The sequence below is a fragment of the Corvus hawaiiensis genome, chromosome 14, assembly GCF_020740725.1.
Source record: "Corvus hawaiiensis isolate bCorHaw1 chromosome 14, bCorHaw1.pri.cur, whole genome shotgun sequence".
Taxonomy (NCBI): Eukaryota; Metazoa; Chordata; class Aves; order Passeriformes; family Corvidae; genus Corvus; species Corvus hawaiiensis.
This window is the reverse complement of record NC_063226.1, coordinates 12,654,750-12,672,413: the sequence shown is the minus strand read 5'-3', so window position 1 is coordinate 12,672,413 and position 17,664 is coordinate 12,654,750. Positions and strand designations below refer to the sequence as shown.

At 38.4% G+C, this 17,664-nt stretch overlaps 1 protein-coding gene across 6 annotated transcripts in view; it reads right to left on the bottom strand.

The window, feature by feature from the left end:
- Positions 1-17,664, bottom strand: part of GRIA3 (glutamate ionotropic receptor AMPA type subunit 3) — a 149,528-nt gene that overhangs the window by 105,620 nt on the left and 26,244 nt on the right. For all 6 annotated transcript variants that reach the window (XR_007206709.1, XM_048318370.1, XM_048318371.1 and 3 more), the window contains exon 3: positions 7,771-8,010. Coding sequence is in view for 5 of the 6 variants with exons in the window: in XM_048318370.1 (XP_048174327.1) it covers positions 7,771-8,010 (240 nt within the window). In the remaining variant the exon portion in view is untranslated. The remainder of the gene's footprint in view (positions 1-7,770; positions 8,011-17,664) is intronic.

Here is a 17,664-nt window from a genome sequence, read left to right as displayed (position 1 = left end):
TTCAGCCCCTTCCCCCTCCACCTCTCATTGGAAACTGTTGAAACTTTAGCTTTGTTGCAGGAAATCTGGAAAAGTGAGATTCTGACCATTTACGCCTTGCTGTTGCAGACATAAAATCAACTGAGGACAAAAGCATCTGCCACTTAAATTACTTTTGCACACAAGGAAAGAATTAAATGTTATGGCTCTACCAGAAGTTGATAAAACATGCGTATTTATGAAAAGATAAGTATTTAAAGGCATGCATTTACCCAGCTCAATTTATAAAGACAATAATCTGCAGACTTACCTCTAAGGCTTTGGTGAGTAGCAATGCTGCTGGTTTTCCTGTTCACTACATAAGATATTCAGGGCCTCAGCACATGATCCTGAGGGTTCTGGCTGCTTTCATTAGGATCACAAGGATGGACACATCCTGCTTTAGACTTACAGACATCATCTATCCTGAACCTGCCTATTCCTACTCTGTATCCAGAATTTTCTGACTCAGGTTTATGACCTGATTTCACACAAAGTCAAGTCAGATTCTGACACTGGATTCACACTCAGTGTGAAGGTGGATATGAGGATACTGTAATACCCTTTTCTTTATGAATGGGCTGACACATGTGCTTCCTTATTCTCAGAGGCTCCATGGAGCAAGACACAAATGTTTGTACATGTGCAGTTACTCCTCTTGTGGGAAAACACTGCTGACAGTAGTGTGTGTTCCAACAGCTTCAAGGGATGCTCAGGCATTGGGCCTGGGCATCTCAACACCAAACTGAGCCCACTGCGTGTACGCAATACTTACAAAGAGACACAAAGCTGCCATACAGGATACCCCCATGAACTCTGTGCTGTTGGTCTTAAGCTGCATCTTGCCAGCATGATACATCTCATGCTGGATGACTTTCAAAGCTGATTCATTCCTCCTGTTCATAAGCTAGAAAAACGGTTTAAGTGATTACCAGGGGTAAGCTAAACAAATAGCAGCTAATGGGAAAGATCAGGAGAAAAATGCTTAAGGCTCTCAGTCCACCTAAAAACCGGCCAACATTCATTCTCCCACACAGGGTCTCAATGTTTGTTTGGGCAAGGATCAGTGAAAGGGCTTTCTTCTGTATCTGTGTACCACAGAGACCAAGATAAAAGGAGTCGGTATGAGACTTCAGAGATTCAGAGGAAATAAATGGAAAGTGATTATCAAAAGCTAGATTTAACTGTTCAGGCTCAGATTATTCCTGAACATATTTAGGCAGTAAAATCAAACAGTAAAGCAATCCTGAAATATTTCAGTTAAGGTCCTGGCATGTTTCCTGAATAGAGCTTTGGTTCAGACATTATACTGTTGAAAGCAATGAAACAATGTGCCCTAAATACGTATGTCAAGGTTTGCCTCCTTGTGAGGTTAAATTACTTATATTTTATACAAACACCTCTAAGCAGTATCTATGACTTTCAACCCCATATAAATACAAATTCTAGGCATTGTAAGATGGTAAAATCACTCATTCCCAAAAGGCTGCTAGTGAAAGAAACAGATCATTTTCCTATTGCATGTAAGTACATGAAGTATGATTGTTCTTTAAATCTAAATAATGGATTTTCTATCATAATGATCCTTTCACTCTGTATGTTCTCTATTGTAGCAGAGCATGAAAACCTGAACATACACCACATCCTTTCAAGCAAAGCCACGCAAAAGATGCCCCACTTTGTGGCGATGCTGCAAGTTGCTTTTGACCTAGAAGAAAATTTCTGCATGGCAGTTACTGGGGCACATAAGTCTTCAAATGTAGAGACCTGTGACACCTGGTCCTGTGACATGGGAGGTCTTGCCAAGATTTTACTCCCTACTGTGCACTTCCCACTATATAAAGTGGGAAAGGAGAATGAGGCAGATCATCTACATGAATGCCAGCAATTGATACTGTCTGCTTATCACCCCCATGATCCTGGGCTGCTGCCCAAAATACTCCTGCAAAAAGAGCCAAAAAACTCAGAAGAATCAAAGTTTGCAGTGACCCTCCCTTTTTTTGTCACCTTTGGTGTTTTACAGGCTCCCAAATAAGCTTTGCATGTTGCTTTATTCTTTGCCACAGACTGACATTTACAGAAGAAAATGTCAAAATTTTAAATCCTTTCATACTTCTGAAAGTGTAAGCAAAATACAATGCATCAACCTCATAGGTGCAACTGAGAAGAATTAAACAGGTATAAACATACTAGCAAACAAGAATTACAATTTTAAAATGGACCAAGTCCATGTTTAATTCTGAGAAAACTGTAAGCCAGCATTAATTCCTTTTTTCTTCATGTAAGGGATTCAGAGCAGTTTTTCAGCTAGGGGGATAACTCCCCTGCTCTGAAGAATAAACATGCTAATGAACTCAGCTATTGATTCTTTTGACATTTGACTGAACAGCAGGTGCTGAATTCAGGGTTTACTAATGCTGGTGTAGCTGCTACCCCTATTTTTATTTTCCCCTTCATTGAAGAATGATCTTTATAAAGAAAATAAAACTTCCTGACATGCAGAAAGACAAAACAGAGTCTAAGGAATGAGCTATACAGAAGGAGGAGTTCCTTTGCACCTCTCTGCTGATGGAAGGTGCTTATAAGCAGGAGTCAGTCATTCTGTTAGTTTACATTCTTCATTGCCATTTTCAGGAGAGAGTTGGTCCACCAGAACCCAGCATTCTAAAATCTGTAGGAATCCCCCAAGTACTAAAGCACAGTTCTTTTAGAGTCCATAAAAATTAATCCTATCCCACATTTTGCAAAAAAAAGTTACATTCTACATATGAGTAATTTTCAGTGCAACTCTTACTTAATCAAATAAAAAAATCCATCAATTTAATTTTGTGCAAGTTATAATGAGCCTGGTTCTACATACCACTTCTTTTATCAGCTCCAATCTCTCATTCTCCAGGGAAAGCAGTACAGAAGTGTCTTGTCCCTTGATAGCAATAGATAACTAACCTCATTTTGTAAAAGCAGAACTCAACAGAGTTGTTCTTTGTGTTCAGCAGAAGCAGGGAATCAGACCTCATTGCCTTGTACTGAACCCATTTTAAGGCAATTTGATGCCTTATACATGATCATTGAAAAGCTCCCAGTTGTACCTTTTTTTCCCTCCCCACTCTTTTCACCTGGCAGTTCTTTATGCAACAGAGTACTACGAGGTTTCATATTTAGAAGAAATAGGACTAGTCATATTTTCTGAACCTGTATTTTGAGGCCTTCTGCATCCTTACCTACCCATTACATTCAAGTCAAATTTTTGTCTTTTCGGTAGCAGTAGGGATTAAAGATGTAATTGTTTTCAAAGCAGACATTTTCAACTCTCCTTAGACAAATAACTCCGGGCATTAGATTAACACTTCCCTGCCTCAGCCTTCATCTAGCCACTGTTAGCCAATGAAAAAAAAATATTACCCAACAATAACTTTATTTATCACGGCTTTTTTCCTTGACTTTAGGTCTTGCTAGATACCTATCGATAGACTAAATCAAAACCAAATGACAAAGAACTTCAGATTTAGTGAGGGGTTTGGTTACAATGCCATAAAAAAACTGTGATGTCTCTATACCTCTGTCCAGACTGAGCTGCTATTGAGTAAGAAGGCATTACACGAACACAGTCAGCCACTTCTCTGTCTTGTGATGACTCCTACAACCTGAAGGTGAAGACTTGATGCAAATCACAAAAATCACTTGGTGTGGTTTTGTTTAAATGATCTGCCTGACAGAAATCAGTTTCTTTGTGCACAGTAGGTATGACAAATCAAAATAACTTAGGGAAAAATGCTTGTGTTACATTGACAGATGGAAAGCGAACAATCTGTACAAAACTGTGTTTCTCTGGCAAAAATAAACCAAAATGTTATTTAACATTATGAAAGTTTAAATAAACAAAAGCTTCAATATTATAGTTCATCATACCATTTTCATAATTAGGAAGTATTTCACACTTTCAAGCAACAATAAGGTGTTTATGAAACTCACAAGTTTCACACCCTCTGCACACATTCACACCTGTGTTACTCCAGTTCACTGAATTCAGTGGAACAATATCTGATTTAAAGTAAACCAAGAGAAGAAACAGACCTGAAGACTAAACCTGAGGGTTTTGATGAAACATAATCCACAGCATCAGATACAAAAGGTGACTTTCCTGACAAGTGCTATCCAAATTCTTAACAGCTTTCTGTATGTAACTTCGCCTCATCTCACCCTGACATAATCTTAATTAGCCTTAGTCCTACTGCAGAGAAGCCTACCGAGGCAGTTACCACCATACAATTAATCAGATATTTTGCACGCATCACAGCAACCAACAGTGTCAACTTACTGATGTGAGTTAATACAAACAGAAATCAACCCTGCCTTTCCCTTTCACATGAGCTAAAAGCATGTGGCATGGAGTGAACATATGACTATTTCTTCTACACATCACCTAATGTCCTTTTTTCCTTTGGCAACCATTTCCTAAGGCAGCATTACTCTGTGCAAAGTATGCTTTGGGGTTTTTTCTGCTGGTACTAGGAGAGAAATGTGATTTGGTATTTCTCTTAAATTGCTGTTTCTTCATAGAAGAATAAGTTTATCAACTGAAATTAGCAATGATAAGACATAATTCTTGCTGGTGAAATTCGAGAATCTCACCTTTTTTTTTCCTGTGTGCTTTAGCAGTTTTTAAGAAACTGAATTTTACACCTTCACATAAATATACTTTTGAGAGCACGATCTGCAGCCGTCATCTCATAACAACAGAAAATATTATTTTATACTTAACATAAGTATATACAATGTACACACTAACTCAACTGATTAAAAACTTCACCACCTATCCATGTAATTATACATCTTAATTTTATTCTATTGTTTGAGATTTATCTTTTGTCTTCCTTGCAGGAGCCAAACATCACAGTATTGTACATAATATCTCTGAGGAGGAAACCATCAAGTCAAGATTACATGACTTGATGGCAAAGAAGAAAAGAAAACAAATTTACAAAGCTCCATTTTCCTAAGTTTAAACCAAAAGAGTTCAATAAAACCACAAGAAGGTTTACTCAGTTTTGTATGGCATGTGTAATATGCTGTGGTATTCATTAGTAGTATATGCAGTTTAACACATGGTGGTGTTTCACTTCAGCAGAACATGGTAAAGCTACTTGCAACAACAATTTAGTCCATATATAGTATTCAATGTAAGAAAGAGTAGTCCAATATTTAGTGATTTCTCAGGTTCTCTATTTAGTGATTTCTCCGGTTCTCAGTGAGATTATAGTCTTAGAAAGGCACTATTTAAATGATAGTTTATTTCAGGAACTGCCAATTAACTGCTTAACACATTCTCTCTACAGTGTTTGTGCCCCAAAGCAGTTAAGTATCTAAGACAGGAATTATTAAAAATTGTGACAGCTCTAGTGTTTGCATTTCTTAGCAAAAGAGCATGTACAGTCTATTCACTACCTGACACAAGCAATCATTCCCCATTATTACTGTCCAAACTTTTGGGGTTTTTTTGTGTATTTGAAGGCCTATCACAAGAAATTGGTGAGCTTACTGGAATGGCCAAATGTTCTAGGTGCTGTCATACATGATTATTACTCCTCAAAAAAAAGAATCTAATGTCCATTTCTCAGTACCTAATTGCCCTGCATCTCTCTGATAATAAACTTCTTAATTTATTGTAATTCTAGAAGATTTAAAACTCTGATAGGATGGCTACCAAGTTTCTATTAAGTAAAATAAAACAGCAGGAAGTGAGGCTAATAAACTGTTCATTTTTTTCCCCATTTCAGCAGACAGGAGCTATGTTACCAAACAGCATAGCATCAACTAGGAAGGACAGATAAGATGTACGTTTATCCCAAACAACTTAAAGCCCATCATCAAGCTACCTATATGTACTGATGCTTCTTCCATCCTAAAGACACAGTTGTCCTTTATCTTCTAGCCCTGTGCTACATTTTATAATCCTACTGCAACCTTCACTGTCATCTAATTCAGATTTGTTACTCTGACAGTCAGAATGGCTGACATAACACAGGGCCAGCGAACACCCATGTGAGATGCTGGAGGTTCACAACAGGATTTTGGTTAGTCATTGTAAGGTTATGAGTAAACTGTTCCAAAGGGATTAGCCATCATAATAAACTCATGATGAGACTGTGTCTACCTAAAGATTGTACACACTGAAAACTGCAAATAAATGCAAGTTTGAGACTGCAAGTCTCCGCTCCTCCTCACTCCCATTATTATCTCAGTTAGTCGGATAGTCATGTCATGTAGACAAATTCTAGTGAACCTCTCATTGTTTTGGATGATTTTTTCCAGTCTAAAGTGCCAAATTTCTTGAATGACTGGTGAAACTCTTTTGAAAGCAAACTTTATTAGCCTAAATCATGATAAGTTTCATCAGTCCCAGAACAAATGGCATTTTACTTCATCACATACTGTAAGTTCATTGTATTTGGCCACATCAAATAAGCCTTTCTTACTCAGACAAATGGCTTATTCACAGGAGCTTTCATTTAAAAGTGGACTAAGCCAGAAAAACAGATGTATGGGTAGTGGTTTTACAAGATTTAAGAAGTAATGGCATTCTTAACTTCTCCATATTTTCCTACTTAATCTCACTGCTAGTGTTTTTCAGTGCTAGAAATATTTAACACCTCCAAATCACTCAGAAAATTTGAAACTCTTGGCATTCACCTAAATCAGACTGAAAATTACTTTATTTCAATATATGATTTTTTAGGTTTTGGTTGGGTTCTTAACTGGGTGATGCTACTATTCTTCAGTGTGAAAAGTACACCCACTGAAGACTTAATCCTTAACAATATGCAGTAGCCTAAGGAAATTTTGTCATGGAAGCCAGGAACAGAATCTAAGCTTCTTTGTCTCTATCGAGATCACTTTGATCTGAAAAATTTCTTGAAGCTGCAAATCATAAAGCTGGTAAGAAAGGCAGTGGCACATCTATTTGATACAAAAAATGCTACACAAGTGTAACAGAGCAAATTCTGTGCACTCAGAGCAGGTGGAAGTTGCAAGATTCCTCACAGAAAATGTTTTCTGATGTCTAGATCTCTTTTTGACATATTTGCTACATTTTCTGCTTATTAGTAGTTAACAATTGGCTTAAGTGTGAAAACACTGGTTTTAATATGTTTCCACTTAGTTAAGTGTAACTCTGGTCATTCTTGGCATGTATCTCAATTTGTCTCTTGGAATGTGAGATATCTAGAGCATCTTTTCTCCAGCTGAGCCCTAAAGCATCTTACACACTGTATGCTTAGACCACTATTGATGCTTAGACATCTCCAGAGCATATCTTAGCATGAATTGCCTTTGTTCAGTGACAGGAGAAATGTCATTTATGTTAAATGGCGTGGGATTTGCAATGTCATGCACAGTGGAAGGTCCTGCTTATCAGCCTATTTCATAGTGTCGACTCTATTTATTTATTTTGGAAGGACTCAAACACCCTGGCAAGTGTGGAGTCTGCAGTTCTGTGGAAAGCAGGCATGCCAAATTGAATATTTACACTGTTAACACTATACTCAGACAATCTCTTTAAAAATGATCAGTAATATGAAGATGCCTCCTTTTCATTTATCCATTCATTTTAGTTTCTTCAGAACAAACTTGTTTTCTAGGACCATCAGAATGTTCTACCTAAATCCAGAAGAAAACTGGGCTGCACCTACTGATGATGGTAGTACTTAGAGCAAGCTATGAAACAGAAAAATCAGTTAAAATGAGGGTACTTACCCCGTTCTGTGTCATAGAGGTACACAAACTTTTCCCACTTATAGTAAGTCAAGAGACTCAAGATGGCTCCTTTTAATGCTGGCCGCATCTGGATGACGAACTGCACATCTGCATCTGTTGGGAAGCTTGGTGTGATGAAGGACGTGTGAAGGGCTCCACAGAACGATGTCAGGGTATTCATTGACATCTGGTCATAGAATCCAAAGATGGCATAAACTCCTCTGGAAAACTGTGAACAGACTAAGAAAGACAGACAAGGGTGTTAGAATCTGAAATATAATGAATGCAATCAAACTTTCAAAGTATATTTGAGGTAAGCCTTCTAACCATTCCTGAAATTATCCTGTATGATGCAGCAGATGGAGTGAATTAATGAGATAATATATACTAATTTCAATGCAGCAATAAATTGTACCAACTTTGTAGAACTTAAACTGGCCTGAACACATTTATTTTTGGTTGTGTTTTGTCCTGTGTTGTTACAATCCACTAATCTCTCTTTATTCTTTAAAAATGAACATGACATTGCCTGTCTGTAAAATACCTTTCCTTCCTTGAGTAGCACCTTGAGAGCTCTGTGAGGAGCTACATGACAGATGTCAGGTCTGCCTAAAAGTCAGAATGTTAACGTACAGCTTTTCCTGGTATCCAAACTTGATTCAGATCTGATTCATAAAAATCAGGATGATTTATTCCTTTATAGTCCACAACTCTGAAATCTCTGTGTGGTCTTTTTCAGTGAGAAGTTATGGTGGCTTCTTAACTGAGTGTTAAAATCTTCCAGAAGCAATTTGGAAAGTCTGTGACTTACTATATGACAACACAAATGAGGAACCCATATTGTTGCTTCATGGGATTAAAGCTGATATCCCATAAGCTGAAGGCTTTTAGTCCTTAACCATTCTGCTGTCCTGAGGAACTCATCTTGTACCAGAAAAAAATCAAAATTCAGACAAAGATGGTCTTTTTTCACATGTATTTATCTGGGAAAACACTTCATTATTTCCCATCCCTTACAGAGATTGAACAATGACCATTTTGGACAAAAATGAAAGTATTTCAATTTGTAAACATGGCCAGCTACATGGACATTGCAGGAAAAAGAATTTCTTTGTTGTTCAGCTCTGTAGGAAAAGTGCAAAATTCTTGTGACCCTGGCTTCTTTCCATGGAGGCAGTCTGCATCAGAGATAGCAAGGGAGCCGGATCTGTGAGGTGCTGGGGCTCTGGATTATAAAAAGACTGTACAACTGGAATACAATACAGCACAGCAGCACTTCTAATCATACCATTGCTGGACGGCGATGAGCAAGTCCCATTTGTACTGAAAAAAGTTTCCCAGAAAAATGTTCATTCAACATTAACAATTTTACTTGTCAAGAACTGGATTTAACAACAATTTACAACAAGCCCCATTGTCTTGGGGTGATTTTATGGTGCTACTCTATTCCCTAATCATCTGCTTTATGCCCAGAAATGGCTGCTGTAGCTCTAAGATGAGCCAGGGACGAGGCTGGAGCCTGGGAACCCTGGGCACGGGCTCTGTTCAAACTCTCTTTGCTGGGTGTGCTCAGCGCAGCATGGACCGGGACATTATGTTGCTCCTTTTGTTGGATTCGGTTTTGCTTGCTTAGGCAAGAAGCTTCTTTTTTTATTTCCCCACCTTTTCCCTGGACTCCAGCAGTTTCTTTGTTTCTTTTTTTTCCTTTAACTGTTTCAGTTTGTTCTTTTTTTCCCCTCGCTCTTGGAGGGAGGGGGCTGTGCCAGACAGTCTGGGCCTCAGGAAAGACGGAGGCAGCAAAAGAAAGGACACAAAAACCCACCAGCTTCGCCTGCTGTGAGGAGGAGACCAACTCCAGAAAGGTTCCCATCTATTCTGCCCGAGCGTGAGCTCCTGTTCCTCCCCTGCCCTGAGACAAAGGGGGCAGCTGCCATCTTTGCCTCCTGGCTACGCGGCCTAGTGGGTGGTGGGAGTTAAGGTTTTGAAATTTCAATACCTAGCATTTATTCAATCCTTTTCTGTGCCTTGTGGGCACCCTTTCTTTCGTTAATAATCAGTTCAGGTTTTTTTCACTTTCACCCACTGGTATTCATTTCTCTTATTGGCAAATGGGATTATCAAAGCCCTTCTCTTTAGAGGAAAAGCTCATTCCAGGGCGTTTTCTCCTAAAATTTGTCTCTAAACCGAGACACCCATTAAGCACTTTTGCAAACACATTGTATATTTAACTTTGCAAAAAGCAAGGGGAAGTAATTACCAGTAAGGAAGACGTGACTTCTACACAGAAATGTACAGCATTGTTACTTCTGAAAGTACCGTCACATTTCCCATCATAAATGCTACCATTCAGGATCACTAAAAACTGTTAAAGTAATTTTAAAAAGGATTCTCCACAATATCAGCTCATTGACACAGCATCATGGAGAACATCTAAAATCAGCAGTCAGGTGTGAAAATTCGATTTTCTTCCTGGAGCTCTAGATACAAAAACTAGAAATGTTGTTAAGGAATTTCTTTAAGTATTTAAGCCACTGTAACACGACATGACTAACTGTGAATACGAGCAGCAAATAACAGCTGGTGAGACACAGAAAGGAATTAAAAGGTGATAATTTCTGAAAGGAAAGTTTGCTGAGGTTCTCAACCACAGGAAAGAAAATATATAAAAGAAGTTATAGTACAGTAAGAGTTTATTCCCAGAGGCATGACTGAGGAATTAAACACACTGTTTAAAAAGGCATTTTGTTAAACTATATACCAGCAGGATATAAAGCATAAAAGCTACCATAAAAAATTATTTGCTGAAGTAACAAATAAAAAGCATTAATTTACAGGTGGAAAAAAGGGAAAAACAAAAATTACATTAGAAAGTCTGGCAGTCTCCAAATCATTTAAATGGTGTGTAAACCCTGTAATTCCATGGGAATAATCAGTGAAGTGGGATTAATGGAACTGAGCATTCTCACATACATTGAGCCTGTACCTCACAGATCAAGCTTCTTTTACATATTTATTAGTGGCCTAGTTTACCAGTTTTTATGCAGATTCCGTACTGCAGAGAAAAGCAAGTATTCCAGGAATCATCCCTTCTTGCAACGTAAACAAACACATTCACAAAGAACTCCTGATCCTAAAAACTGAGAATACTTCAAACAGTCCTGGATTCACCTGTTATTTCTTAACAGGTGTAAGACTCAGGAATACTTCTGAACTGTGACTCAACTGAATTAAAGTATATTTTCCCAGCAGATTGTGCTCGTTTATGCAAAGAGCCCATCCGCAAGTGGTGAGTAATCTGAGAAAAACACAGTCTGTGAACAACCTGACTAAGCAGGACCTTCTCCAAGTAACACCTTAGAGGCAACACGGAGCTGCTGCTCACATGGAGGTGAGAGCTTCTGATTTGGTCCCCACGTATTTGCAATTATTTTTCCTCCTGAAGGATCACCAAAAATATCTTCTAACAAATGCAACTGCCCACTTTTATTTCCCCTGGTTCAAGTTTGTATTCACTGCAGATTTTAAAGATTAATCCTTTGACAGACTATCTGTCTTCTATTAGTAGCTTATTATTCCTGACTATCTATTCTGCATGCACGGTAGGATGCCAATTTAGTTTTACCAGCCCATTAAAAGGCAAACAAACCTTTGTTTTTATAAGGAAAAGCTAAAAGGCCAATTATCTTGGTCCTCAATGTTCATTTGCATTTTTGAACTCATAGTTTTGTTAAAATTTTGTAGCATTAGGTCTTTCACACAGTTTGTGACCTAATCTCTGTGATCAGACAAATCTATGGAATATCCATGAACCTACAGTGATATTGTTACTTGTTTTCCAAAAAACAAATGTGTAATTACATTCATTTTAATTACACTATTATTCTAACATCACTGAACCCCAAGAAAAATTTTTAAAAGGCTAACTAAGCTTTAACCTTAAGCTCTTTTTACAAACTACTTTCTACTGACAATCAGAACAATCTTCGGGCTTGAGTATGAATTTTGGTATTTTTCCTTAATTAATCACAGTTGATTTATAGGGTTTTTTCCCTATTTGAAAAATGCAGATGGTCAAACACTTACTTTGGCTGTTAAAGAAATTATTTGGACAAGTCCTAGTGCAATCTCATTCCTCAAGAAAAAAAGCAATTTTTTTTCTGAGCTTTGAAACTGCTCTTAGTTATGTGGATGCACATCTGTTTCCAAGGACAGCACATAACCAAGTTGCTTTATAACCTGTTCTGAAAAAGTTTCAATGTCCACAAACAAGGGAGAGAGGTCCTGAGCAGCAGTTATCCAGTGGGAGATAATGATAGGCCATTATTTTGGCATTAGGTGCAAGGTGAGTATTTATTAATGGAGATTTAACACTGGACTTGTTCTCAGAGTGAGCTGCCACATGCCATCATGTCCAGGAGAGGAAGTGATGGTATGACAGAAGCCCGTGAATTCTCAAGCATGCCAAGAGAAGATAAGAAACTTTCAGGTCATGGCAGACTGGTATTTCCTACCAAGGAAGGAAAATGCTCAGAGCCAGAGTGATAACAGTGGTAAGCAGAATTTACTTAAAAAAAACCTAAAACCAAACAACAACAACACAACCTAAAAAACAAAACAATCACAAAAAAGAAGGGGGGAAAAAAACAACAGACCCCAAAACCAACCAACCAAAATGCAACTGAAGCCAAATAAATAAAAATCTTAGTTTCCATCCTGAATAGCAGCTGAGCCATCCTAAGCATCAGTGTAACCCAATGAACCCAGACTTCTGTTTTACTTGCATTTCCATCCTCCCTCCAGTCAAATCAGGCCCACCACTGAAACTTGCTAATATTAACCAGATAAGTCTTTTTTTGCTCTCAGATCCCAGGAAGGCTGCAGGCAAGAATCTCAAAAGACACCCCACTTCACACAAGTTATTAGACATTTTATGTCTTTTTAAAATTTACTTTTGCTTTACTTTTACCTTTACTTTTAGTTTTTCTGTGTTTTAGTGACCGTGAGTATTCCTGACACAACAAGGTTGTGTAGGACCTGACATTTCTCCTGTCTATTGCCTGGAAGCTAAAGACATAACTTCTCTGACACTTTTTTTTTTACTTCCAGTTCTTACTATAAACAACTGAAGCGTTACTAGGAATATTTACAAGTAGGTTTGGATTTTGTTTGTTTAAAGAAAATATGTATATAGCTAACAAAAGAGATATGTTAATAGTAGATCATAATACACCATTTCCTCTGGATGGTATCATTAACAACTGAATTGTAAAAGTCAGCAGGATCCTCCCAGGTGTGGCATCCAGTGCACTTCTGCCCTGGATGCAAAAGCCCGGTAGTTTCGGAGTCAGGGGTTGGAGGTTACAATACCTCAGACACTATTCCTTCTTCATTACTCTTTTTATGAGCAAGTAATTTCCCCTTTGTCCATATCAATTTCTTATAAAGTAGGTCTGACAAAATCACCCTGTGTCACAGGGGCACTGTCAGCCTGTTTCAGCGATACTCCCACAGCTCTTTGGGAGTGAAGGCACGGTAGGAGCTCCATCTCAGCTGACATTATCGCGTGTTGCTCATACCCGTTCCTCAGTTTTGTGCTCTGTGTTTCCCTCAGCTGTGAAATAATTTTATTCCCTCCACTTTCTTCTGCCAATTGTCTTGGATTCCAGACAACTCTCACTGCCAGCTTAAGCCAACAGACTAATGGGACTACTTTATAATGGAATAATATGCAGCCTATTTCAGAGCAGTTGCCATTTTCTAGGGCTCCATCCTGACCTCCTTGTTGTAATAAAGCAAGGGTTACCATTAACATTACCTCTTACAGTAAGAACACACTTACTCTTAGAGAGACGGACAATGCCTCCACTGCTTTCTTTTGCTTTCATTTTAATACACAGAATGAAAAGCAACAACTCTCTCTACCTTGAGCCCTGAGTAGATCAGCACAGCAGTGCCCCTGAATGCAGAACGAGCTACTTTCAGGGGGCTCCAGGCAATCAGACTTGAGAGCTTCCTTTAAAGACAAGCCCATCATCCTAAAAATTTAAAATGATGTGAACCACGTTTGCCTATAGCAAATAAAACCATCTTTTACATTTTAATTAAGACACTGAATTCTGTCATGAAGAAAATATTGTTTAAAATTCAGGTGAGAAAAGATGCATTTCTGAAAACAGCTATTCCTGGAATAGTTAACAGGGAACATTCCTGGGGGCAGGAAGGAAACAAGGAAGCTACAAATTGAAATTCTGAGATATTGGCTACTCATCCTACTTAGAAAAAGGTAAGCCCTCACAAGCAAAAAAATATCCCCTGAAAACAAAAAAACCCCACCAACCCAAAACCTCACAGCAGAGCACAAAACAAAACCATCATTTACTCTTGTTATTTCATTTATGGCATGAACTCAATAATAGAATTGCAATGTTTTATCTAGTTCTTTTTATAAAGAACTACTCAGATTGCTTTGTTCTATCTAATGTCTTCTTCAAATATACACAGTTCCTTCAGTTTGCATTTCTTTTTAGGAGAGCAAATAAAATAAAAACAGCATGTTCAGGCAGCAGGAGGGGGATATTAATAAATTGCAAATGAAAGGCATAAGGATTAATCCATTCATATTTTACAAACCATTTACTGGAAAGTAATTCAAAACACATGTTCAGATCCAAGCATTGCTGAACACTCTCTGGTCAAGATCCTGTTCAAGATTACTTTGGTCACCACTTCACAACTCCATCACACACTGTTAAAGAAGGCTTTATTTCTTATCTGCTTTTCAGGATGACTTTGGAACCCTGATCCCCATTATAGTTCCTTGGTGCTGGGTGCTGTACAAACCCATCACTACAGCCTTGGTTTCCTTCAGTGTGCCCAATTACTTATGACATACTTGACTCATTAAACTTTACACATCTTGGCTTTTATATATATGACTGCAGTCAAATAAAACCCTAACAATGTACATGAATTTGTTGTTTGTGGGATCTTCTCTTCACACTGAAACATTTGTGTGAATTTATGAGCATATGAAAAATGCCGGCTTGCAATGACACAAATAGGCTGCTTAGGCTGTAACGCTGCTAGTGGAAACACCAGCAGCACCAAGTCTCACATGCCATGATGAGGGTATTTGTCCATTAGCACAGCTTCAGTCAGATAAAAGCAAACCAGGATCAAAACCTCTCTGGCCCAAACTGACAATCTGATGTATATGCAAATGAAAGCGTTGGTATTTAAAAAACTAGCTATATATTCAAAATGCCAATAAAAAGGGCATTCTTGAGTATCAAACTCCAAGCAGGCTGAACACAACCTTGACTTTACTGAGAAAGCTGTGCTTAACTTTCTGAAAACTGTTCTAGTCTGAGAAGGTACTGCAGGTAGCCTGAGCAGCTTGGAACAGGCAATGCTACTTGTGCTGCTGTTTTCTACTCACCTACTGTTTTCAGGTTACTGGCCACAACACTAAAAAAAAACAACTTTTTTTTTCTGTAGAATCTTGTTAAAACGCAAGCACAAAATGAGTCTTGTGTCCCACAAAAAAATTATAATGCATGGTTTTCATAAAAAAAAAGAAAAATCACTGCCACTCAGAATCTCTGTATTTATGACACATTTCTGATGGTGGAGAAAACCCAGGAGTCAATCCAGATGGCTTCCAGGAAGTGTCAGCCTCTTCTCAGGACCAAATTAAGGATTTTGTTTACTTGGGAACCCTGTTACACACTGATTTTTTTAAATATACCATTGATTCTGAGTACTGTTAGAAGATTCCTTTTGGAAGGCTATGAGTCAGATAATCATGACTTATTTTGAAGTATAAACCATTGGAGTTTGAAAGAAATAAAATAGAGGTTTAAGCTTAAAATGGATTAAAGGTGAGAGAAGATATATATGTGCCATAAAAATCAACTGCTTTTTTTGGAAGATGATTTGAAAAACATGTTAGGTACTTAAGGACTAAACTTAGATACGTGCTGATCAGAATACTACACTACCTTGCTTGTGTCTTTACAAGATGGATTTCAAGCTCTGAGACCAGGCACCACAGACTATAGCCAAGTTTTCTATTCTTAAACCCATCCTGGCAATTCACCATCTTCTACTGTTAACAGAACACTTTTCATCCTGATTCCTACCATCCCTACAAGCTGCTCACAAGAAGCATTTCTTCCAAAGGAAATACATTAAATACATACCACACAGTTTTAAACAAAGAGCTTTTAGAAAGAAGACTGTAACACTGTGGTAGAAGTCAAATTTAAATGCTGTGGATTTGTGTTATTTGTGAACTCTTCTGCTTCCTGCCTATGGAGGTCTTGACACCAAAGTAGATGCTTGCAGGAGAAACAGCAACAGGCTTCTCTTGGCAGACAGTTAAACTCACTGCTGGAGAGAAATGGAAAGGCACTGGTATCTGCCTTTTATACCCTGGTGAAGAGATGTTTCTGCTCAGCTACTCCAGCATGATCAATGCCTTGCCAACAGCAGCAGTATGCACAATGCCAACACTCTGTTCCTGATTGCAGCTCCACCATCCTGGATGCTTAAGATTTATGGCACCAGCCTCCCTCAGGTTCAGAGAGTGTTACAGACTTAATGAGTGGATGTAAAGCAGTTCATTGAGCTCTGCCCTTCGAGAAAGCTTTAGCCTATCCTATACACATAACCACACACTCCTTTCTCCGTGAACCACAGGAGATGAGCTAACACCTGTGTGGGGGAGCCAGAGGACCTGGCAATGCTTTCTGCAGTAGAGTCTAAATATATTCACAGCAAACAACAATCACTTGCATTCTTCACATCCAAGACTCCAACTCCTATTTCATGACTAATCTCTGCAGAAACACAGACAGTGTGCATGCAACACAAATATGTAACACTCACTCAAGTGAAATAACTTGTTTCCATCTGTTGCACCATTTGAAATGCTCTTAATTTAATCTCCTGTCATGCCTGCTCGCTGTGATCACTTTGGATTGTAACTGTATCTCTTATTTTCTGAAGCAATTTTTCGAAAAATGTTGGTCGGAGGAAAATATAAAAACCCCTGTTCTTTCAAAAATTGTCCAGTTATAACACACTAGAAAATTTAGCAGCCATTTATTTAAAAGCAGGCAATATAGTATAATAATATGCATAATCTAATAAACACAGTAACATGAATGTTTCTGTAAGTATATTCAAAGTAATAAGAGTTCCACAAGCCATTAATTCCATTGCCTTGGAAAAAAGACACGCTCAAACAAGCATTTTTAATACAAACTTGACAAGATGTGGTAGACCACGGAGTACCCACTTCACTATTGTTACCTTCCTCAGAGACGACCTATCTTAACAATACTTTAAACAACAGGCTAAGGGCAAGCAAGAGCTTTGTGGTATGAAGAAAAAAATAAATCACACCTATCAGAAAAGGGCAGCATTTTGCAGTTGAGGATGTTAGGCAGAACACAGGGTTGAATCAAAGAGCAGCAGTTAAAGGCAATGCTGTGCCTCAGAGCTGCAAATCAGCAGCCACGACCTCCAGCACCCCAGTACTCTGAAGGGATTTCTTGTATCACTGGAACATCTCAGTGTGGAGGAAGTAAAAAGGCAGAGGCATATTATTAAATGTATGCTTGTTCAGCAGATCCTTCCCTAAGTGATTTCAGAAGTTGACTTCATTCTGGGCCACTGTGGTGAGAGGCAATAAATCAAAACAAGGCTCTGGCGGTGTGATGAAAGATGAGCTGAGTCTGCTGAGGTGCTGCCATTTATAGGCCTGTGGGGATATATTACAGAGGATGAGATAGAAGAGGCCAAGTGGCCGACACACCTGAAGAACTGAGCTGGGTAAAATTCACCAGGAGGTGAAGGTCACAATTAGGTTGTTCAAGGAGAAAGGGGATG